At 49.2% G+C, this 24,103-nt stretch overlaps 1 protein-coding gene and 1 long non-coding RNA gene across 2 annotated transcripts; one reads left to right on the top strand and one right to left on the bottom strand.

The window, feature by feature from the left end:
• Positions 1 to 3,621: 3,621 nt before the first annotated feature.
• LOC149327188 (uncharacterized) lies at positions 3,622 to 13,843 on the bottom strand. The gene is made up of 5 exons (XM_089563734.1): positions 13,477 to 13,843; positions 13,105 to 13,229; positions 12,486 to 12,539; positions 11,406 to 11,489; positions 3,622 to 5,592 (listed from the first exon to the last, which is right to left on the bottom strand). Exons 1-5 carry the CDS (start codon positions 13,664 to 13,666, stop codon positions 3,622 to 3,624), a joined length of 2,424 nt encoding a protein of 807 aa, XP_089419860.1. The 5' UTR covers positions 13,667 to 13,843.
• Positions 7,545 to 9,150, top strand: LOC149327189 (uncharacterized). The gene is made up of 2 exons (XR_016286353.1): positions 7,545 to 8,387; positions 9,007 to 9,150. It is a non-coding gene; the product is annotated as an uncharacterized LOC149327189 (long non-coding RNA).
• Positions 13,844 to 24,103: the final 10,260 nt, after the last annotated feature.

Below are 24,103 nucleotides of genomic sequence, written 5' to 3'. Positions count from 1 at the left end.
CCCGAACAAGTATGGAACAAGAACAGCCCAAACCAGGGCGAGGCACTCACGTTCGGTGATGGAGTAATTTCACTCAGCAGGTGACAGCAGGCGGCTAGCATACGCAACCACGCGGTGTGGGCCCCGGGAGCGTTGAGCCAGCACGGCTCCGATCCCGTAGCCACAGGCGTCCGTGCGGAGTTCAGTTGAGGCCGCGGGATCGAAATGTGCCAGAATCGGGGATGATGTCAGCAGGAGGACAAGCGTGGAAAACGCACGTTGTTGATCAGTGCCCCAGGTAAAGTCTGTGTCGGTCTTCAGGAGGTCAGTGAGGGGAAGAGCGATAAGAGCAAAATCTTGAATAAAACGGCGGAAGTAGGAACACAGCCCAAGAAAACTGCGCACGTCTTTCTGGGAATGTGGACGAGGGAAGTGTTGCACCGCTGCAATTTTAGCTGGATCAGGACGTACACCGGAGGCGTCGACGAGATGTCCAAGAATGGTGAGTTGGCGGTGGCCGAATCGGCATTTGGACGAGTTGAGCTGTAGCCCAGCCGTACGAAAGACAGTCAGGATACTCCTGAGACGCTCAAGGTGCGAGACAAATGTGGGCGAGAAGACAACAACATCGTCAAGGTAGCACATACACGTTGTCCACTTAAATCCGCGAAGTAGTGAGTCCATCATCCGTTCAAAAGTAGCTGGTGCATTACAAAGTCCGAACGGCATGACTTTGAACTGGTATAAACCATCAGGCGTGATAAAAGCTGTTTTTTCGCGGTCCTGCTCGTCAACGGTGATTTGCCAATAACCGGAACGAAGATCAATGGAAGAAAAGTATTGAGATCCGTGGAGGCAGTCGAGAGCGTCATCGATCCTAGGGAGCGGGTATACGTCTCTTCTTGTGATGCGGTTCAGGTGGCGATAGTCGACGCAGAAACGCCAACTGCCGTCTTTCTTCTTAACAAGGACGACTGGAGAGGCCCAAGGACTGGACGACGGTTCGATGATGTCCTTAGTGAGCATCTTTTCGACTTCCTGTTGTATCACTTGGCGTTCGGAACTGGACACCCGATAAGGCCGGCGGTGCAGAGGAGCGGCGTCACCGGTGTTGATACGATGCTTCACAATAGTCGTACGAGCCAAAGGGCGGTCATTGAAATCAAATATGTCCTGAAAAGATGCCAGAAGATGGGTAAGCGCCTCTGCTTGGTCAGAAGAGAGATCGGAAGCGATCATATTGGCGAAGTGGTCAGGTCTCGAAAGAGCTGTGACATGATCGTCCGGAGAGGACGATACACAGTTTGTGACTGTGGAGATCACGTAGTCGTCAGTAGGGGACACCGTGGCGAGGCACATGGCTTGAGGAAGCGTCTGGACGTGCGTGCTGAAGTTGAGAACAGGTAGACATGCGCTGTTTGCCGAGACTGTAACAACTGTATGGGCAAGGGCAACATTCTTCGTGACGGGCAAATCAAGGACAGGAGTGATGATATACTGGCCGGTAGGAAGAGGTGGAACAGATTTAAACAATACGTAAGTAGCGGCTTCAGGTGGCAACCGGATGAACTCGGCAGTACAGAGACGGTGCACAACTGGGGCAGGTGGGTCAGAGAGGAACGGTAGGTCCAACTCAACCACACTTCTAGCACAGTCAATAAGGGCTGCGTGCTCACCAAGGAAATCGAGGCCGAGTATGATGTCATGAGGGCACTGATTCAGAACGGTAAAGAGCACGGTGGTTTGTCGGTCAGAAATCGTCACACGAGCAGCACACAGGCCGAGGACTGGGGACGTTGTACCATCGGCAACTCGAACAACGGCTGTAGGAGCAGGCGTCAGTACTTTGCGAAGGCGGCGTCGTAGGTCGGAACTCATCACAGAAATGTGGGCGCCCGTGTCAACCAGAGCAGAGACGGCAACGCCATCGACTTGTATGGTCAGTAAATTGCGCCGGGCACGAAGAACTAAACGAGGATTTTGGGCCCGGGTCGTCACTGCAGCATCACCTCTAGACGCTGCAGAAACTAGTTTTCCGCCTGTGATCGTCCGTAGGGGCCAGGAGAGGAAGCGCGCGGTCTTTGCGGCGAACGGGACTGGCGGCGCTGTGGGGACGGTGAGCGGCTGAAGCGGGGCGGCGAGACGTCGGTGGTGGGGCTTGATGGGTTCAAGGGTCGCGAGAAAGAGCTTGAGTCTGGAGCGTCGGGGCGATAATGTGGGGCCGAGTAACGGGTCCGCTGGGAGGAATACCATCGACTACGGCAATGACGGGCGATGTGGCCGACACGGGAACAGTTGAAACAGATGGGCCTGTCGTCAGGTGTACGCCACTCGGAGGGGTTGCGCGGTCGAGGAGCGGTGTAAACAGGCCGGACAGGGTAGAGAGGAGGGACTTCAGGGACTTGGGAGGGATGAAGAGCGGCGACAGAGTTTAAACCTAAGTTAGCAATTTCCTGTCGCACGACGGCTTGAATAAGTGGAAGGGACAAGGGCTGGTTGGCTACGGGTGTTGCTAAGGAAGCCGGAGCAATGGCTTCAAGCTCACGGCGTACAATACGGGTCACGTTCTCAGGTGAGGTCGGCTGGTTCCGAGAACAAAGATCTTGGCACGACGAAGACGCAGCCGTGTTGGGCAGGCGTGCGATATGCTGGGTTATCCGTCGGCTTTTGGCGTCCTCGAAGCGGCGGCATTCCTTTATGATGTCTGCAATCTTGTCAAAGTTTTTGTAAACGAGCAGATTGAATGCGTCGTCTGCGATGCCCTTGAGCACATGGCCCACTTTGTCAGCCTCGCTCATCTCTGTATCCACGGTGTAGCAAAGAGCCAACACATCCTGAATATAAGAGACGTAGGACTCCGTGGATGACTGGGCGCGACTGGCGAGATCTCGTTTTGCGGCAAGCTGCCGGCCGAGTGGTTTGCCGAAAAGGTCGATAAGTTTCTGCTTACAGACATCCCAACTGGTCAATGTCTCTTCGTTGGTATCGTACCACTTGAGCGCCGTGCCCTTAAGGTAAAAAACGATGTTCGCAAGCATGAAAGTTTGGTCCCACCGGTTGTTAGCGCTGCACCGTTCATACTTGCGAAGCCAAGTCTCGACGTCAGCGTCGTCGTCCCCAGAGAAGGGTCCAGGATCACGAGGGTGAGTGAGGACGACGGAGGACACCGATGCTGCCGAATCTGGAGGAGTTGTTTCCGTCATTGTCGGCCGTGGAAGGTAGCGGCGGCGTGAAAGGTAGGTCGGGGGTGGAAGGTAGCGTCCGCTGCGTAGTTCCGTCTTGTCGCACCTCCACCAAAGATGTTACGGGGAAATACTATTTACATTTATTTACAAGCCGTAGGGGAATAATTCCTAGCCGGGAGCACCAGCGCGAACAGGAAGCACCAGCAACCTCTTCTTCTTCGTTCGTCCCTTTCACGCGGGAGTCCACTTCGTCTTCCACTTCCACTGCGTCGTAACAATAGCATTACGGGCAAAGAAAAGGCCGAAAGGAGGGGTTGAGAGGGGATGCAGCGCTTAGAGAATTTCGGGGGGGTGTTCTGTCACCGAAACAACCCCCTGGCTGTGCCCCTGCTATATTATTTCTTTGGTGTGGGAGAGGGAGTGCACATCTATCACCCTAAGCCAGTAGGCTGAAATGTCACTCATGCTGCAGGCGCCTTCGTTTTGGGAGGGGTTTTAAGGAAGAGCACCCCTTTGTGGGTGAGCTACGAACATGCACACCAGAACATTGTGGCACACTGCTTGCCAGCCTGGCAAAAGCACTGTCAAGCAGTTCACTAACTTCCGACAGCACTTCGTTGCTGTGGCATTGGAAGAGAATCGAATTGCATTTCTCCCACTTTTCAAGAACACTTCTGTGCAGTGCCGAAGGCATTCTGTTTGTAAGTAACGGCTCAGGCGAGGTCAGGTCCGCAACACTGGCTTCGTGTGTACTGGCATCACTGAAGCTAGCTGTTTCTGTTTGTTGTGTGCCAATGTTATGTGTGTCCAGTGTTATGTGTGGCCCATTAAGATATTCATGAGGCAGTGAGAGGAAAGTTCTTCCTTCAACAAATTTGAAAACTGCACAGAAATGCTTGCAGGGGCACTTGTGCTTGCAGAAATCAAGGCATGTGCATGAGGGCTTGTTGAAGTCAACAATGTGAGATGAATCTGTACTCTCAGAGCGAACTGAAAATGTCCCATTGATGGGCAGCTCAGCTACATCAGCACGGGTATATTCCTCTGCATTTACAAGCCTTCTCAGCATGTGCTTAATGAAGATCCGCGGGCGTCCATGCAGATATGCAGGGATATTTTCTTTGTACTGCCTGTATAGCGCTGACTGCCTCATCTCTGACTCTATCAATTTTTTCTCGCCATCTGGCAAGTATGCGTATACGAGGGCTGTGATAAGCGAGGTAAGAGATCGCTTCCCACTTGCACTCTTCACATAGTGTGCCTTGAGCACTCTGTTCTGAGCCTCGATCCCGTTGTTTGTGGTAAGCACAACATCAAATCCAAGCCGGTAGTACAGAACCCACAGCTCTTTCACAGAGAGCCACACTGTCTGAAAATAAGTTTTGAGCTTTTCATTTCTCCAGTGCTCTGAAGCCATGAGAGCTTCCGATGAGCTCTCAAATTCATCTGTATTAGAAGCGTTCGCAACTCTCTTCATTAGGTTCAGGGCATCATCGGGGTGTGACACACCATTTTCTTTTCGGCGGAGCCACCTCTGCCATGCCTGGCCCCTGTGGAAATCGCAGATTGATATTTTACTTTCGGGGAACACTTGGCGGATGGCACCCATCTCTGCTTGGCTGTAGTCAACCATCCAGTATTCTGGAGATAGATTTTCGGACCATTTCTGAAACACACTTAAAGCTTCACCTATGCAACAAGCAGTCTCAAACTGCACAATGAACACACCAGCAGTTGCATAGCCTAATGGTGTTTTCACTACCAGCATAAAAAGTGGCAGTGCATAGTCACTGGTCTTATGTGTCGAATCTAAACAAATCACTGCAGTGCCATACTTTGCAAGCATGTTTCTCATAAACTTCGACTGGAAACAAAAAAGCAATGTCTCCTCACACTCACTGGCGACATTCTCTTCCATATCATCAGATGTGCTGCAGCCTGAGTTACTGCTTGCGGCATATGGCCGGTACACTATTGAACTCTCAGGCTGTTCAGAGCGGATTTTTTTTATCAAATTAAGAGCATTTGTCTGGTCAACAGAGCTGAACCGGTCTCTTCTGAGAGCAGCTTGGATGTGGTTGCTGATGTCCTTAGAAGTAGGGAAAAATGCCCTGCTGCTGCTGTCTGGTTTTTCAGCACATGGAAACAGTACATCATGTACATGGTAATGCAAACATTTTTTAACATCCGACACGGATGTGATCCCTTCTCTAACCAACAGGGCTATCCGCTCAGCTAAGCTCTTATCCATCGTTTCGCTGAACCCTTCAATGTCGCCAAACCCATGGTTAGTGTGGCCAGTGCTGGCAGCAATGGCAACATAAATTCTCTTCTCGGAGACTGCTGCTTCACTTCCTTGCAGCTGGGTAATCTTTGCTGATTTTAATTTTTGTTCTTTCATTCGCCCACATGGGTGAGGTATGTCCACCTAGAAAAAAAGCACCACAATTTCAAATGTGTAGGCATAAATGAAAGCACCAATTTGCTTTTCTTAATAGAATTCACAGCACACACATCGGCTAAATTGCACCCATTGCCAAGTTGGCTCGAATGGGATAAAACAATGAAATGAGAAGAAAAAACTGTGCTGATATACTGGGAAATGCCAGACTTAACAAATGTACAGCGGGTGTTTTTGGCTAAAAAACAAATGAATTGACTGTCTTTTTGGCTGCAAAGAATATTAGCTATGTGCGAAAAAATGTTTTCTCATGTATACGTAATAAATGCGGTGTTAAAGGTTAAACTGAGATGAAATTGTCCGTGCATAAAAATTTCTCTGCATTTACACCTGCACACATATATTCACAGAATCAGATTACCAAATTTCAGAATTTGGTAAGCAACCTTAAACAGGTGGCAGTTTGTGCCAAAAAAGGTACCTTAAAAATACTCAGTCTGGGTTACCCGGGTTCGAACCCAACCGCAGCGGCCGGATCTCGATGGAGGCGAAACGCAAGAGGCGCCCGTGTGCTGTGCGATGTCAGTGCACGTTAAAATGTCCCCAGGTGGTCGAAATTATTCCGAAGACCTACACTACGGCCCCTCTTTCTCTCTTTCTTCTTTCACTCCTACCTTCATCCCTTCCCTTAAGGTGTTGTTCAGGTGTCCACTGAGATATGTGAGACAGATACTGCACCATTTCCTTTTCTAAAAAACCAATTTATCAATTTTACGGTCTCTCTCTCTCTCCAAAAAGAGATACCCATGACTGGTACAGGAGTCAGTACTCTCATACAGGGTACGGATTAAACGATTATTGGAGTCTCATTGTCTCCCTCTATCTACACATCCATCTATCTGTAATTACAATTACATATAAGTCTGTAATCGCATAACCAGGCCTGGGGTGTGGCTTGATCGAGGTGTCCAGAACCGACAACGCACTCCCTAACCAGAACAGTATTAGGCCACCTTGGTGCAACACACTTGACCACAATCTCTTATCCCAATACACCTATTAACCCTCGGCCTTCAGTCCCAAGCAGGTACGGAGCAAGTGACCAAGGCAGCGGTCAGATTTATGACGCAGAGAAGGGTGCTAAGGAATCTCTCGCTCCAAACAGGCCACCATTGCAAACTGAACCTGGCAATGTTTAATACTAGAACCTTATCCAGTGTGACTAGTCTAGCAGTGCTTTTCAAGGAACTAGCTGGTATTAAATTGGACACCATAGGGCTTAGTGAGGTTAGGAGGACAGATGAGGCATCATCATAATCATCATCATCAGCCTGACTACACCCACTGCAGGGCAAAGGCCACTCCCATGTCTCTCCAATTAACAGTGTCCTTCGCCAGTTGCAGCCACCGTATTCCCGCAAATTTCTTAATCTCGTCCGCCCACCTAACTTTCTGCCGCCTTCTGCCATGCTTGCCTTCTCTTGGAATCCACTCCGTTATTCTTAAGAACCAGTGGTTATCTTGCCTTCGCATTGCATGCCCTGCCCAAGCCCACTTCTTCCTCTTGATTTCGACTAAGATGTCATTAAACCGAGCTTGTTCCCTCACCCACTCCTCCCTCTTCCGATCTCTTAACGCTACACCTATCATTTTCCTTTCCATAGCTCGCCGCGTTGTTCTTAACTTAAGCCGAACCCTCTTTGTTAGCCTCCACGTTTCTGCCCCATAGGTGAGTACCGGTAGGATACAGCTGTTGCATACTTTTCTCTTGAGGGATATTGGTAAATTGCCATTCATGATCTGAGAGAACCTGCCATATGTGCTCCACCCCATTCTTATTCTTCTAGTTATTTCCCTCCCATGATCCGGACCAGCAGCCGCTTACTGCCCTAAGTAGACGTATTTCCTTAGCACTTCCAGCATCTTGCCACCAACTATAAACTGCTGTTCCCTTGCGAGACTGTTGAACATTACTTTCCCAAGCAACCACAGATATCCGTCGGACGTACGAGCTAGATCCGAACGTCCTTTGCCGAGATCGGACGTCCATCGGACGTACGAACACAATCCGATTTCGGATATCCGTATTCGTACATCCGCCGGACGTACGGACAGTGTCCACTTTTGTATATCCGCATGAGAGACGAGGTGGACGTCCGAAGGATGTAAGGTCGAGTATTTTCCCAGGCCATGAGTATGGACGTTTTTTATTTCACAGAAAATTCGAGTCTTTCGTGTATGTATACTGTTTTATTTGCATCAGTTGGAGGGTTTGACGCGAAGACGTTTGTAAATTGGTACGATTCCACTCCTACCTGCAGTGCAAGAGCCGCCAACGAGCTAAATTTATCTAAGAGGAGAAGCAGGTGTTGCAGAATTTTGCAAGAACTCAATGACTAGTTTTATATTTATAAAACTTCTCCAAATTAGAGGAGTTGCGCGACATGTCCACTGTTTTGCTAGCTAAACTTGCCATTGAAACCATTCGTAAGCATCAAAACTCCCGTGCGTTCTGCTATCACCATCATCATAGATGTCAGTTCGCGGTCAGACCAATCCAATCCATCAGTACGGCTCCGTAGCCATGTCCGTAGCGCTGTTGATGGCTGTTGTTGATATGTCGCGTAGTGTTGTCGCGCAGATCTTTATAGCTCTGTTATTATAAAATGTGGCTTTGTTCGGTCTGTGGACGAAAGTTGTATGTAACTTAAGCAATTCGAAAGATACGGAAAGCGCCTGAAGCTCTTCTGGAACACCGGAATCCCGTACTGCGTCGACCTTGGTGTAAAGGAGGCTTAGTGCACATGCGATTGCCCACGAAGGTATGTATCCAGTACACTTCTTGGAACTTTGCTTCTAGGACAATGCAGCATGCTCATATAACATTCGTTCACAGGACAGTGGGAGCAGTAGGCGCGAGGAGATGGCTTCCCCAAGTGTGTGCTGTTCTCACACTTTCGGGAGCCTACATCACACAGCTGCGGGAGCCCTCAACTCGCGCGACTAATTCCCACTCCTCTTCAAAGTTGCGGGACGGAGTGTTTTCGCATCTTGTTAATTTTTAAGGCATCGCTATGTTCACTGTGCCTATATAAAGAGTGACAACGCGCGAAAGGCAGACCATAGGAAGCACGTGAGGTCGCAGTGGTTCGCAACGGAAGCTTTGCGGCTTTCTGTGCACAGTCGCGTACAGTGCTGCTCAGGTTAGTGCCCTAAGGCCCATGAAAATAAATAAAGAACAGATATATTGTCAAATATGGTGTGGAAAAGTGAGAGCTGTTATTGCCTTATACTTATTGTGGTGTTTGTTAAAGTGCATTGTCTGTTATACTTGCAGCATTAAACACTTCTATTAATTGGTTCCAATGTTTTTACTTGGGCTACTGCATTGTGCCATTTGTTTCACATGACTGATGCTTGCCGCGTTCTTTTTTATTTCAGAAATCCTGTGGGTGGGAAGATTACGGATGTGTGTCCCAAGCTTGCCACATTTGAAGAGTCACATTTAAGTAATTTTCCGAATGTAACCCATTGCTCTGCTGATGTATCATCAACCACAATAAAATATGCGTGGTATGCATCAAATTGTTTTTGGTTTTATTGCATTGCGCGGAGTGAAAAAAGCACGCATGCACCATATATGCGAATATTCGAGAAAGATCCGCCAATGGACGTACTCAACTGGACGTCCGTCGGCGGGCGAACCGTATACCTTTGGCCACCTTTCGGACGGCCGACGGACGTCTACCGGCTGTTTGCGGATGTTCAGCGGACGTACAGAACATCCGAAATAGACCTCTGTCGGCCGTCCGAAGGATATCGGTGGTTGCTTGGGTTGGTTTCCTGCATGTTAATTTTTAGCCCCACCATTCTGCTCTGCCTGTCTAACTCATTGATCATGCTTTGCAGTTCATGTCCTGAGTGACTTAGCAAGGCAATGCTATCAGCGAATCACAGATCACTTAGGTATTCTCCATTAACTCTTATCCCCAGCTGTTCCCATTTCAGGCCCTGGAATACCACCTGTAAACAGGCAGTGAGTAGCATTGGCGAGATGAGGCATTTACAGTGATAAAGGGCGGGTACATCCTATGCTACCATAGATTAGTGGAGAGATGAGAACGTGTGGATTCCTCATCAATCAGGATATAGCGGGCAACATAGAGGAATTCTATAGTATTAATGAGAGGGTGGCAAGCCCCTTAATTGAGCTTAATATGAGGCAAAAACTGAAGGTGTTACGGGCCTATGTGCCTACATCCAGCCAAGATGGCCAGATTGTCAAAAGCTTCAATGAAGACGGAACCAGCAATGAGCAAAGTAAGAACACAGTACACCGTATTGATATGTGACATCAATGCCGAGGTATAGGCAATGAAGCAGGCTGGAAACAAGGCAGTGGGAGGCTATGGCATAGGCTGTAACAATAGCAGCGGGGAGTTATTAGTAGAGTTTGCAGAGAAAAGGGAATATGTGTACTTGAGGCAGATAGAAACTGGAGATTCAGATCACGAGAGAGAAATAACTAGAAGAACAAAAATGGGATGGAGCGCATTTGGCAGGTTCCCTCAGATCGTGAATGGCAGTTTACCAATATGAGTGAAGAGGAAAGTATCTTACCAGTACTCGCTGATGGGGCTGAATTATGGAGGCTAACGAAAAGGGTTCAACTTAAATTGAGGACAACGCAGTGAGCTATGGAAAGAAAAATGATAGGTGTAACGTTAAGAGATTGGAAGCGAGCAGAGTGGGTGAGGGAACAAACGCGGGTTAATGACATGCTAGTCGAAGTCAAGACGAAGAAATGGGCTTGGGCAGGGCATGTAATGCGAAGGCAAGATAACCGCTGTTCCTTAAGAGTAACAAAGTGGATTCCAAGAGAAGGTAAGCCTAGCAGGGGGCGGCAGAAGGTTAGGCGTGTGGATGAAGTTGAGAAGTTTTTGGGATAAGGTGGCCGTAGCTGGTACAGGAAAGGGTTAATTTGAGAGATTAGGAGAGGCCTTTGTCCTGCAGTGGGCGTAATCAAGCTGATGCTGCTGCTGCTGCTGATGATGAAAAATGCATCTAATTACCAGTGACAAAAAGCTGGAGGCACAGAAAGTAGGGGATGTATCTTCAACCGATTCTCAAGGAGTGCTTTAATTTATTTCTTGATGACTTTCAGTCCTTTTTTAATGCTTGTTATTAATCCAGGGTGAGGCTTTGAAAAGTGCATCAGAGAGGAAAGTGCCACCAAACCCTGGAACTGACCCGGCATCTTATTGGCAGCACTGATACGCACGTTAAGAGAATAATGGAACAAGGATCCTGCATATATGTTTACAATGACCAGTGAGTTGTCAAAAACAAAATAGAGAGAGAGATAAAGAGGAAAAAGGAAAGGTGTTGTGCCTGGCTACCCTGCACTGGGGAGGATGGATGGGGGATTGAAAAGAGAAATGGAGGAGGGGTGCAAAGGTATTGTTGCAGCCTGTGTCCCACTGATTAGCTACATGGGCACCTGGCTTTAGCTAGCAACACTGCACCACGACTCTGAAGACTGGAGGGGAACTTTCATTCTCACTATCCAAACATAACTCAGGAGAAAAAAAAATCTAGTTGTGGAGTGAATAGTCAAAAGCAAGCTTATTTGTACTTGAATTTGAGCTCAAGAATAGTACCTAATTTTCACAGCTTGATTTTCAGAAAAAAAAAGTAGCAACAGTTTTTGTGCAATAAAAAGAAATAGATGCGAATGGTTACAGAGCTGCTTGGCCCGCATACTGATGTGAGAATGTATTATTAATGTAGAAAAACATAGCTGAACTCCTAAAATAGCCTTGCTTGTTATGCACACATACCTTAAAATCTGGGAACAGTTCAATCCACTTCAGGCTCAAGGTTGCAGGGCACCCTTTTTTTTTGGTGCCTTGGACATTCAGCCGCTTTTTTTCAAAGGTCTCCTGTGACCAGTCATTCACAGTAGCTGGAGCCTAAATATAAGAATAAATTACTGAAATCAGTATTGTGTCCCCTGAAAACAATGTACTGGAGGAGGCCACATCATGCAAGTGCATAACTTTTGCTAAAAGAAAGCAGAGATATTGTATGCCCTTGACTGTTTCAACACTGTTGTGAGCTGCCAACTGATTAGCAACAATTAAGAAATTACAGAGTAAGAAATTAACTGGAACAGTGTGGCATATACAGACAAGAGCGATTAGAGGTTGTGGTGAGTGACCTTCATCCTGTGGATCTCAGATCCACTGTTCCAGATGATGACCAACAAAACACACTTGAGGAAGCACTGGTTCATTGACATTACTCTCACACTGGTAGCATCTAGACAAAATCATTAGGGTTCATGATCTACAGTGAAGCACCACCAGATACGCCATGTAAGCTGCATGCATGCAGCCTGCACGAGATAGATGTCGCTGTGCTGGCTCCTTTTAAACGCCTTTTCATTAGTTACATGGCTGCACCCTTCTGCACGCAGCCATATTTATTACCACAGGGCTATGGCGGAAGCCATAGCCCTGTGGTAATAAATAGCCTGTTTTTTTTTTTTGTTTTCCACAGTTTTTCATTATGTTCATTTTTGAATGGTTTTGTGACAATTGTACATAAAGCATGTGGCGCCATGTATGAGATCATAATTAAGATCCCTTATATAGTTTCCCGCGGTCCCGCGAAAGATCGCGGATTTCTGTGTTAGCAGCCATACTCATATCTTGATAGGGCAGAACAATGGGAAAATGTCAGTTTAGCTTATTTTCACTAATATATGACGCGAGGGGGTTTTCCCCTTAAAGAAACGCATGCAATCAACGGATGCGTTGATATATTATTTTAAAGGCAACGCTTCAGATGCACGGGCCACAGTACGTCGAGCCTTTCTTTGCTTTCCCTGCTACACTCGGTGCCTACACTTTCTCAACAACCTGCGCCTCCTGCTTTCCATCTGTTGCCGCCCGGCCTCTCCTTTGCACTTGCTCTACGCACAAAGACTTTACCCCGAAGCCATTTTTAAGGTTTGGCTTCTCCTGGCGGCTCGAAAGTCTAGTGGCGAAGGTCGCCTTAACTATACCTTCGAACAACTGACACTAGCAACTATAACAAATTTAAAGGGCATATTGGCGGGCTAGTTGGTTTTCTTGCATGTTTAGGGAACAGTGCAGGTACGAGACACACGGAACATTCAAAGCCACACACGGGCGCTGACTATCTACTCATTAAACCTCTCGCGCGCCAAGCGCCGATACTTCTTTGATGTACTGAAAATATTTGGCCTTCTCGGGGGCGATCTGTGCGTGTCCTGAAGCCTCTCTTGGAGCAATAACACAGAATATCATAGAAATAATAATACACGTAGTACATCGCATATTTTCACGCGCCACAGCACAACATATCCATGTATCCCGGTAGGGTTGCTTCACCGCACAGCAGCATTGACTTGCGGCGAATGAGCACATTACAACGAAGCTATCACCATCATGCAGTGACGCTACTACAATAATAATAACACAGGCAATACCCAAATGAAAAGTGTGTACGTACTGGGTTGTCACTTTTCCAGAATTCTTCTCCAAACATGCAGACCTTTACCGTTTCTTTGGTCACTCTAAACGGTACGTCAAGACCAATTTTGTTCCCGCGGTGAATCATCGAAAAGACGAATCGCGCTGGAAAAGAAAAAGGAGAAGAGAAATGGATTATCTGTATTAATTAACCCGCAACAATAAGCGTCCATGGAGCCGCGAAATAATCTCATCAAAACGCGCGAAAGGCTGAGGCAGCAAATTGTTCCTTAACAAAGGAAAACAAAATTTTGCATTTCAGCACTGCAATGAATCTGCATTAAACAGTCTTTGAGCGATTACAATAGTTACGCCATGTACTATATATACAGATATCAAGAATCATCCTCACCTTTTGACGCCGCATCGAACTCCCTTGACGTCCGCACAGAGTATTTCTCATGGCGAGCAGCCAGAGACCTCTCAAATTGTAGCAAGTCATTTTCAGATTTTAAATACCCGTGCCAGTAGCCGCCTTCATTGTGCAAATTGCTGAGGTAACGCCGCAGAATGAGCTCCTGTCGTTCAGGAACGTCGCTCATCGCTGCGCGAAAAGTTGGCAAAACGGAGCGAAAAGTTGCAGACGAGTCTCGTCGCTTCGCAAAACGGCGGGAAAAGTTGCAGACGGGGCGCGTTGCTTTTTATTGCATTTTCTTCAGAAAAACCGTGACGCCACGATCAGGGTTGGTGACGTTTAGTCACGTGAAAAAAGACGAGGCCCCGCCCTAGTCGGATTTGTTGTAAAAACAGCCTCACCCGTCTTGCCCCCAGCGACCCGAGACTGGTTTTGGTTGAGATGTTGAGAACTTGAGATACGGTCCGGTCCTTTCTTGACCCGTGCTGCGTGAAGGCTTTTCTTTTGCTGCTGCGCCTGCCTTCAGAGGATTACAAACGAACCATGGCAAACCCCGCTGCTAGTCCCCGTCGTGCGTGGGGGGAGGTGTTGGCTGGGGTGGTTCCGCATGCTTCTTTCTCTGCCTGTCCCTTGCCAAAGTGAGTGGGGCTTCCTTTATTCGGTCTATGGTTCCGGAAGGGTGAAGGGGAAAAAGTTGGAGAGCCGGGGCAAAGAGGGTACCGTCTTTGTCCAAACGGCGTCAGAGGTGGGGTGATCCTTGTTCCGGATAAGGATGCCCAGCACGGGAACAGAGGACCGTTTCCTTCCCTCTCTTGTTTAGCCTTGGCTGAGTAGCCACAAAAAGCTGTACCGCGTCGATGTTAGTATCTGGAGGGCCTCCTTTGAGGGAATGTGCCGTTTCGTTCTTGTGTTTTACCCGACTACAGACTTTACTGTTTTCAATGTCGTGACATATATTAGTGGGAGCAAAGAAAAAGAAAAAATAATGCTGCCCAGCCCGCATCGCAAAAGGCACAACGTCGATACAGTGGAAACTTGGGAGAGTTAGTGATAATTGTCGACATAATTGCACAGCGCAAATTACTAAGTAAGCGAAAAGAGAAAGCGGACGCCAAAAATAAAGAAGGTGTGATATAAAGCATAATATTTATGTTTATGTCCCATGTATATATTTCTAGCGTTTTTTTTTTCAATGAACCTTATAGTTGAAATCGGTGTCTTTCTTGTGTCCTCCTTCAGCCCTCGCCTTTTGCGCGTGCAATCACTTCGTCACTCTTGATGCCTAGTAATATTAGTAGTAGTCGGAACATCCTGGTCTAGAGTGTAACCTTCAAACTCTAGCGCTGAAAAAAATATATTTTTTATCAAATGGTACTGCATCTATCATAAGAAAACTATAACAGAGGCAGCTATACAATTTAGTCAACGCTCAGCGGTTGCCTGTCCAACCTTATAAACTATGGTTGGTAAATAAAAAGGCAGAGAGAAGTGGGCAATTGTCAATTTCTGTTTACCCTTGAGATGAATCGACATTGCGCAAGAGACGTGAAATTGCTATTGAGAGGGTTAGCACCGCAGGGTGTCAGAATGTGTTTACCTCAGAAGCAAATATTCGTCGTACATGCGGCAGCACCTTGCAACCAATTCCGATCAACTTAGACGGAATTTCGCCAAGGTTCACAAAAATGCAGTATACAGATGCATACCATTCACGAGGCGGACTCGAGACTTTTTTATAGACATTGTACGAAAAACGGGGGGGGGGGGCGAGGTGTGCAGGAACGCTGCCAAGAAAAAGGGGTCGGTTACAAATGCGATAGTTCTGTAGGCACTTAGGGCGACCCCCTCCCCTCTCTCGTTTGGACCCTCAATTGCGTGCTCTTATTCATTTTAGACGTACGTCTTTCTCGCATCCAGTTTACATCATTATGTTGCTTATTCCCTCCAGAATTTTCCTTCGGGTGCTGAAATGTATATCTTTCTTGCCTTGCGTCGATTTGCCTCGATTTGGTTGGATCAAAGATTGCTTTGCTTTGCTTTATGGGGTTTAACGTCCCAAAGCGACTAAGGCTATGAGAGACGCCGTAGTGGAGGGCTCCGGAACTTTCGACCAGCTGGGGTTCTTTAACGTGCACCGACATCGCACAGTACACGGGCCTCTAGAATTTCTCCTCCAAAGAAATTCTAGCCGCCGCGGCCGGGATCGAACCCGCGTCTTTCGGGACAGCAGCCGAGCACCATAACCGCTGAGCCTCCGCGGCGGCTGGATCAAAGATTGAAAAAGTGCGCCCGCGTACCTGGAAACTGAAGGAACAGCTGCTTCACACCGTCTATTGTCAGGCAACTATAACCTCGTTTACATGAACCCGACTTCACCGGGTCGAGCCAGGAGATCGAGTTGAGGAAGGTCAGCCCAACTTGACTGCATGTTTACATGAACTCGATTTTAGCGAGTCGCGACCGGTTCAACAGCAGCGGCACCAAGCGTCGAGCGGCGCAGCGGGAAAGGGCAGTGACAGCCTGGAAGATTGCGGCATGCACGGCTGCCTCAGAGGCGCTACGGCGCAAGCGAATAACAGGTTCGCATTTATCACCTCCCCTTCCACTAACCCGACTCCGACCGGTTTACGTGCTATCTGCTGTTGGGGTCGAGTGAGTCAACCCACCCCCTGCAGCGGAGTTGACTGGACTCGCTCCCTGGACTCCCGGATCCGACTCTTAGGTGTTTACATGAACCCAGTAACCGGTTTTCAGCTGAAATCCTCAACTCAACCTGTCATGTAAACACCGCTTATAACGTGCTTGTAATCATTTTCCGAGAATTCCTTTTCCTGCGGCGGAAGTCTACCCCGCCTGCAGGAGGGGCGCGCAGCAAGGGGAGGGGGCGGTCCTTTGTGCCAGTTCCCGAAAAGGGGACTTAACTAAAGAACGAAGCGGCACACGCAACTCAGAGGGAGCTCTCCAGCCAATCACGTCGATTTGTGTGGCTGTGCATGCAGCCAAGCCTGCGAAAGAGAGCGAAGGAGTCGGCGCATTGTTCCCGTGTCGCCGAGGGTGGATGTCCTTTGTTCGGGATAAGGCTAAAAGAATAATAACGCAAAAAGAAAGGAAAAGATTTTGCTGCCCCGGCATCCGCCATCGTCTCTAGGAGCACCTGAGCTGGAGCAGGGGAATAGACAGGGAGAAAGGCGAAGGTACTAGTAGGTGTGGTGCCCCCGTTTATTGTCTCAGCTGCACCGGCCACTAAAAGAGGAGGATGGGGGGGGGGGGGAGAGGGCTGGGGTGCTCACCTTTCGCATATGTCCGCGCGAGAGCGTCTTTTGCGCAAAAGCGCTGAATGTTACAGGTGGGGTCATATTCGGCAACAGACGACCGTGGCGGCTTCAGTCTCCACCGGTGCTGTCGCGGCGCACATGTGGAGACCGAACAGAAAACTGTTCGGCCGACGCGCTTTGCTGGGCAGTCTCCTTTGATGGGCATGTGCTGCTCCGTTCTTGAGTTGTACCCGACTTATATACCACATGGATTCATTTCAGCGGTGGTCATGGCGCTGCTGAGGACGAGGTTCGGGGTCGCGGCTCGACGGATCCACGGTCAGCACGACGCCCGTTCCCACCTCCAGGCCAAGGACAGGAATGCCGCTGAGCGATGGAGTTAGAAGGTGGCGAAAGAAGACTTGAATTTATTTACATATTTACAACAGTCAGGAACAGAAAATGCGACTGTGACTACATATGTACAAGAGTCCGGAACAGGAAGAGTGTCTGCTGCGTTCGTCGCCGAGTTTTTATACGATCCTTCTTCCCTAGGATGATGACGTCAACTCCAGGCTAGGAGTGGCCGGAAACTTTCACTCACGCGCAAACTTCCACCCCCGCACTTGTGGACACGTCACGCGTTGAGCCGGGGAGACAAGGATGCCTTCGAGGTAAAGTTGATTCCGGGAAGCAAGGTTCTCGGACGCGCCGAAGGTTCCCCTGGGCCGCCGACACCTGTCCGTCAGAAGACATTAGTCACGAAGGGTCGGAATGCGAGACCGTCAAAAGGGCGGAAGTGGGCCTTTGTCCTTTGGGGACGTTCTTGAAGTTTGCGGAAGTACCCCGCCAGCCCGCCGCGATGCTCGATACGCAGAAGAGCCACCAAAGACGACGGCCCTTGACATCCGCCATAGTCGCTTGTGTCCTTTTGTTCCTGGTCCCGCACTGAGACCCAGCAACGTACATTGCCCTTGCCTCTAAGGTCAATTCGGCACGCCTTGAGGCAAACACGTTGTTGGGTAGACAGGGGTTTCTCGGAACCATCCAGGATAAACGTGGGTGCTGACTTCTTGCTAACGCCGATCTTAACAGCGCCCTCTTAACCACGGCATTCGTTTGAAAGAAGTGCGAGTCTAGTTCAGGAAGACTGCACCTGCTCCATGGTTAGTGCTGAAATAGTGCAGCTGCAGCCGCCATGGAAGCAGATGATGGTTTGCGGGTTGTGATAAACGGCGGAGACTCAAGTAACTTTCACTCGTCGACAAGCTAGACCGCTGCTCGAGTTCTCCAAAGAAACGGATCGAGGCTGGCTCATGGCAATATGTTATTGTGATGTGCTGTTACGCACATTTCTTCATGAGGTACGAGATGTTGGCTGCCGCTGTTGTAGGCTGTAAACAGCTGGCTGCAATTCATTGGCATCGCAAAGGCTAGCGACGACCAGGCCTGCACTCGACCATCCGTTTTGGAAGCACACAGTGCCAAACTGCGCTCAAAGTGCCGGAACTAGCGGTACACACCCGCCGCACCGCCAACTTCCCCTCCACAGCGCTAGCCGGAACAACGAACAACCGGCAGCACGAAGCGAAAGCCTGTCTCTTCCCTTTCCCGTCTCTTTAGCAATGCCAAAGCTGTCCTCGAAAAATAATACGACGTCCAGAATGCGTTTTGTAGCGTCAGGTGAAAAAAAATTACCGACGATTACGTTACTTCCTAATGCGAAATTTGAGCGCGGCAAATAAGCTGTTTCACCTTTTCGATAGATTGAGGCAAAGAAATCGAGCAACACATGTATGCGCTATCACAGAATTTTTTTTTTTTATTTTTCACACGTATTCCTTTAACAAAGACTCCACTAACAGTTCTTGACAGTCATGAAGGAAGCTTTGTGGTCGGTGAAATAGACTGATATATGTTCGACTTGGTACACCAATGCTTGATTCTCAAAGACGAGATCTATACAAGTGCCTCGCGAGGTTGTCACAGCCGTGGGACGCGTTACGAGCGAGAGGAACGGGATGTTCTCCCGCATAAGTGTTAGGAAATTGCTGTTTGTCTTTATGTGAACATTAAAGTCCCCCACTACTAACATCGGTGTGGATCGATGGACGGTTAATGCGAGTTGCAGGAAGTGCACGACGTCTTTCGTGAGTGCGGTAGGGGCGAAGTAGGCAGCTACTACCAGCAAGCCGTTGGGCAACTTTGCGGCGCACAGTTCGCCAACTTCATGCGACGTGCCAAACATTTCGACTGGTATTGCAGAGAGACCTGTGCGCAAGTAGATAGCGACTCCCGCCGCTCTGTTGTGGTCTCTGCGAGCCCCACAGCAGTATAGGAAATCTACGATTTCGAGAGGCTCTTCGGGATCCATCCAGGTTTCAGCAAAGCAAAGTACAGAGGAATGGCGCAGAATGTGATCGTGGTGTATGTCCTTGGCATGTGCGGCAAGGGAGCGTACGTTAAGAATGTGGTTGTGAATGATGAATCAAGTGCTGCCAGCGAATGACGCGTCCATTGGCTGTCTGCGTGTGTTACTGATGTGTGGTTAACATGTTAAGCTTCGCCTGTAAGAGTGGAACGCGACAGCGTCTTGCAACGCTGCCAGGGAGTCCACAGAACGCCATCGCCAATTCGGCTGTACGCCTTGCTGGACGGTAAATTTATTTTTTGAGGAAAGGAAATGTATCTCTCTCGCATATCTGGGTGGACACCTGCACCTCGCCGTAAAGGAAAGGGGGAAGATGGGAGTGAACGAAGACGCCGTATTAGCTAGACGCGCCTTTGTTCATTCCAAACCATTCAGCTGGCATTACGGAGTGGCTAGCGTGCTCGTATCGCACTCCGGAGACCCTGGTTCGATTCCCCAACTCGACCAATTTCGTTCTCGGTTTTATTGATTTATGCGGTCTAACTAGAAAGGTTAATTAGGCTATTTCATATTTATATTATTGTATTTCTGTGCATCGTGTTCTGTCATTAACCTGTCAATTGTTGGAACTGTCTAGGATGTTCGACACAACGTATATGAAACGAGCAACGTCTTACTGAGTGGGGAAGTGCGTGGTGGTGGAGGGAACGCGGCTTCGTACTTATCTGTTTTTTTCAGCAGCGTCTCCTTCCGCGGACGCTGTTGTCGCTGCGGCGCGCGTCTTTTCTTTTCTTCTGACCTCTTCATTCTCCTCTATATTAATTAGGCTAATTGATTAATTAAGCAATTAACTAAACTCAGTCTAACTTAGTTGCAGCATCACTATACGATCCCTTTGATTGGTTGCATGGTTACTAGCCAAAGTACAATTGGCCCCATTTGAAATTCGCGCACTGTGACGTCACGAGCATTTCGACCAATTGAAAAGCGTGACATTGGGGGCGGAGCTGGTTACGAGGCCGACGCCGACGCGAAACCCAGGAACGGACGCCAAAGAGCTGCGCTCTAAAATTGGCACTGGCTTAGCTCTGCTATGCCTGGATATACGTAGCGTAAAGCGCTCCGGTGTTTCGGCCACGCGTTTCGCCTTGGCTGCTCGACGGGGAACTGGCAGGCGACAACCTCGGGATCGGAAGAATTTACATTATTTTCCAGTCTTCTGCGCCGTTTGGCAGCGGCTCGACTCTCGTTAGCTTACCAGAGCTTACATGTTGAGCGCGACCGTCATTTCTCCGCGCACCCTTCTCGCGCATGCGCAGTAGCGCGCTGCGCAACTGTCGTAAACACGATGTCACGCGTCGGAGAGGAGCGCACGCCGGCGGCGCCGGCAGCGAGGTGGCGACGCATCTGCGGACCTGCGCCTCTCGTGATGTCACGCGGTTCTCGCGCATGCGTATAACAGGCGGCGCACACTCGCGCAAAACTCGGCTCTGACCCGTGACGCTACAAAACAATCCAGCAAAGCAATATGGCGGAAATCTGCTTGGAAGTTCGACACACTACATAGGGCAAAATCGAGGGAAACGTGCAAACATCGTAGAGATATCGTTCCCTCTCGTGAACACCTCCTGATTGTAAATGTTTAGCAGCGCCACACTCGTTATTTTTTTTGAACTGTGATTATTTAGTACACGTGCATATGTGTAGATGGCGCTACTTACTACATTGACCTAAAGTCACTGTGACTTTACATTGACCTAGAGTTACTGCATATGCTACCAAAGGTAGTAGCATATACAGTAACTCTAGCGCGAACTAGATACTTTTTTTGTATTTTGTGTAGACCTCTCCCTGATGTAAATAGTGTGACATCAAAAAGATGTGCCCCGATGGGTGAAATCGTTGACTTTCGGTTCTGCACCGGTTTTTCTGGTGCCGAGCGCTCCCCCACCACCTTTGTTCCCCGATTCGAAACGCCTCGCAGCCTTTCTTCTCTTGGTGTGAGCCATCTCGGTACGGCGCATGTTTTTCCCATCGGACCAGAAACACGTGCGCTGATGACGTAGGTCAGGAGAGGTCTATTGTGTACAAAGCTTTCCTCTCTTTTCTGCCGGTCGCTTTCCTCCGTACTTTTCCTCGCTATCCTCTCCCTGTAGCCTTGTTTACACGGAGCCCGATGTTGCGGGTCGGGTCGGGGAGCGCCAGATGTCGGGCTAACTAGCCCGACCCCACACCCCACCGCGTTTACATGAACCGGTTTTCTGTTGGGTAGAGATCGTCGCTACCCCTAGCATCGAGCAAGCAAACCACACGCATGCTAGAGGAGGAAGAACGTCCACCCGAAGAGTTCCTTTTCCCGACTGCTGCTCTTTCCGGTCGGTTGGTTCGCCCGTTCACGTGCGCGGTCTCTTCGAGGCCGGCAGCGGTTCGCTTTGATTTCCAATGGATGTCTCCGCTGCTGTGCTGAGCTTCATGTTATGTTTGAATCAGCTGTATTTCAAGGCGATTTTAGTTTCATGGATGAATGTGCACAACATGATGCTTGGCGTGCAGACGTACCGTCAAAACGTTCGCTTCCGCCGCTTCCGAAGCCTCACGTCAAAATGGTCTCGTTCAAGACTGAGCGACGACTGGTCCGATCCGAACAGCTCCTAAAATCCGCGAATAATTTACCCTGGAGGTAACACAAGGACGACTTTATCAATATTTGCAAGCGTAAACCTTTTCTTCATGTTCTTCCAGAGGTGCGCAGCTGTTCCCATGTAAAATTATTACCCATACCGCGCATCTCCCGCTCCAATTGTTTATATACGTCTTGATTTCGCTGTCACTTGCTGTCGAGTGCTTCGCTCACGCTTTTAGCTGAGCGCGGCCATCTTTCGACAGCAGCGCCATCTTGCGTCTGGCCGATTTCTCCGCCATGTTCGCTTGGGTGGCCGCCGCTGCAAAATAGGCAGCGAGTACTCACCGCGCTGTTCAGCCTTATCCGAGTGTTGATTTTTGCATGATTTTGACCTGCAATGTGTTGCACTGTATGCACTGAGCAACTGTGAACAAAATGGCCCGTGCTTCGGCGAGCGGCGACGCGGATGTTTCCCTGCAAGTTGTGCCGAAAATCGACATTGGAGGTGCGCTTCTACGCAAGTGTGCGCAACGGCTTTCTGGTATCTATAAAGGAGACATTTATCGATGCGAGCACGAAACTTGCTTAGTGCTTCTATGGAGTAGCTATAATTACAAAAGAAAAACCGCTCTGTTCCGAGCTAACAGCAGTGTTGCTGTCAAGCGCTCAAGCGGTCTGCTCTGCGCTGCGCCGGTGACACGAACAGATTGAAACTGCGTTCGACCGTGTCTTTCAATACATTTTCCCTCTGCATTGTCCTAAACAACGGTACTTTCTGTAGTGCTACATGGAGAAGGCACCGCTGGAGCGCATAAGCGCACAGAATTCTGTTGCGGCTTTTGGCTTTGCATAAATTTCTTAATTACTTCGCAGTAACGGTATAATAACTGGTGAAGCGTGGTCCACTCTTAGCGTGAACATGCGCGTGTGTGGCAGCGCTCTTCGGAGCGCCAGTGCTTCCGTCGGCGCCGCGTGTCGAAGCAAAGTGTCGCAGGAACGGAGGAAACTAGATGTGGAGCTTCGCGTCGTCTGACATTTCGGTAAACTCGGAAAAAGATGTAGTAGAGAAGCATCTGGCCTTCGCACACGATGTAATTTATACACTCGAAACTGGTGCACATGTTGTGACAGTTCCTGAGGGGTGCATCTGTTTGGTCTGTCTCGGGTGCGGCCTCTGATTAATGCCGAAAGAGCGAGAAAGCGCGTGCGTGTGGTCGGGTGGAACCTGCGCTGAAGTTTGCCGTGTCGCGTTTGTAGCGGCCCAAGCGACTGACGGCAGCAGTTTTTACTCGAATAGTGGAATAACTGCAGTGCCACCTGGGCAGCGCAGGCTATCGGCACTTTGCATTATGGCGTCAGTTGAAAATAGTATTTGGTCGAAGCATGAGGTGTCACGATGCACGGTGGACACGTCAAAGCTGCGGCCTTCAGGTTTTTAAGCCCTGCTCGTTTATCGGATATTTACTGCAAGCAAACAGCTGTTGCATTTGCGCAATGCATCATGGCTTTCAAGTACTGCCAAATAAGCTATGTTTACAGTGCCGTTGTCGCTAATAATCAGTCGTCAGTGTCGGCAGTTATTTATTTATTCAAGGCCCAGCACGGCACTACATAGGGGGGGGGGGGGGGGGACGGATGAAAAACAAACAAGCGTGCACAAAAATTTTTACAGAACAGCTATAACAGAAATGTTTCACGCAACCCGCAGTGCTGCTGCATCATTTCCCCGAATTATTATTATGTTTTGATTTTGCACGGTTCACAGACGACACATATCTTAGCGACATCAGCAGTTGGTGCTCGCGAGCCCGCAACCGCACTGCCGCTGTGGCTCTCGGTGTTCTTCACACTGCTCCGCTTCAAGCCGCCTTCGCTTCTTGTAGTTGTTTGAACAGCAGACGACTGCGCAGTGGTTTCCCGAAGACCTCGTTTCAGCTTAAATCGCACATACACCCAAATCGGGCTCCTATTGCTAAGCAATCACATTGTAAGGAGATAGCGCCACCCAGCGTCGTTCGTGAGGAGAAGAAGAAAAAAGCACGAGGAGCGCGTGCGGAGAGGAACGCGACAGGTAGAAGAGGATTACGTGGCAGTGAAGAGAAGAGCGTGGTGGGCGACGGACGTGGACGAGTTCTGCTGGCTCCCCGAGTTCCGGGCTTGGGCCTCAGCCGCAGACGTCCGGACCACCAGACCTGGACATCCATCGTCGAGAGCCTCAACCACCAGGCCCAGGCGCCACTCTTCTCCATCCATCCGTCAGCTGCTCCACACAGGCCGCCTCTGGTGCCTACGTGGCCTTTCCGGGATACCAGACCTGGGAACCGTGCTGCGAGCCACAGACGCCGACGCTGCGGTAGCGTTGCATCGACACTGGAA

The sequence above is a fragment of the Amblyomma mixtum genome, chromosome 10, assembly GCF_055824585.1.
Source record: "Amblyomma mixtum isolate Tamu chromosome 10, ASM5582458v1, whole genome shotgun sequence".
NCBI classification, from domain to species: domain Eukaryota; kingdom Metazoa; phylum Arthropoda; class Arachnida; order Ixodida; family Ixodidae; genus Amblyomma; species Amblyomma mixtum.
Note: the sequence above shows the minus strand (reverse complement) of the source record. Positions and strands in the feature narration are given on the sequence as shown.

Excerpts from the sequence above, each read along its gene's own strand:
- LOC149327188 (XM_089563734.1), bottom strand. The coding sequence starts at position 13,666 with ATGAGCGACGTTCCTGAACGACAGGAGCTCATTCTGCGGCGTTACCTC. Across the intron at positions 12,540-13,104 it reads TCTGGAAAAGTGACAACCCA|CAAGTGCAAAGGAGAGGCCG; the intron begins GTACGTACACAC and ends TTGTGCGTAGAG. Across the intron at positions 11,490-12,485 it reads GAAAGCAGGAGGCGCAGGTT|CGGCTGAATGTCCAAGGCAC; the intron begins GTTGAGAAAGTG and ends TTTGAAAAAAAG.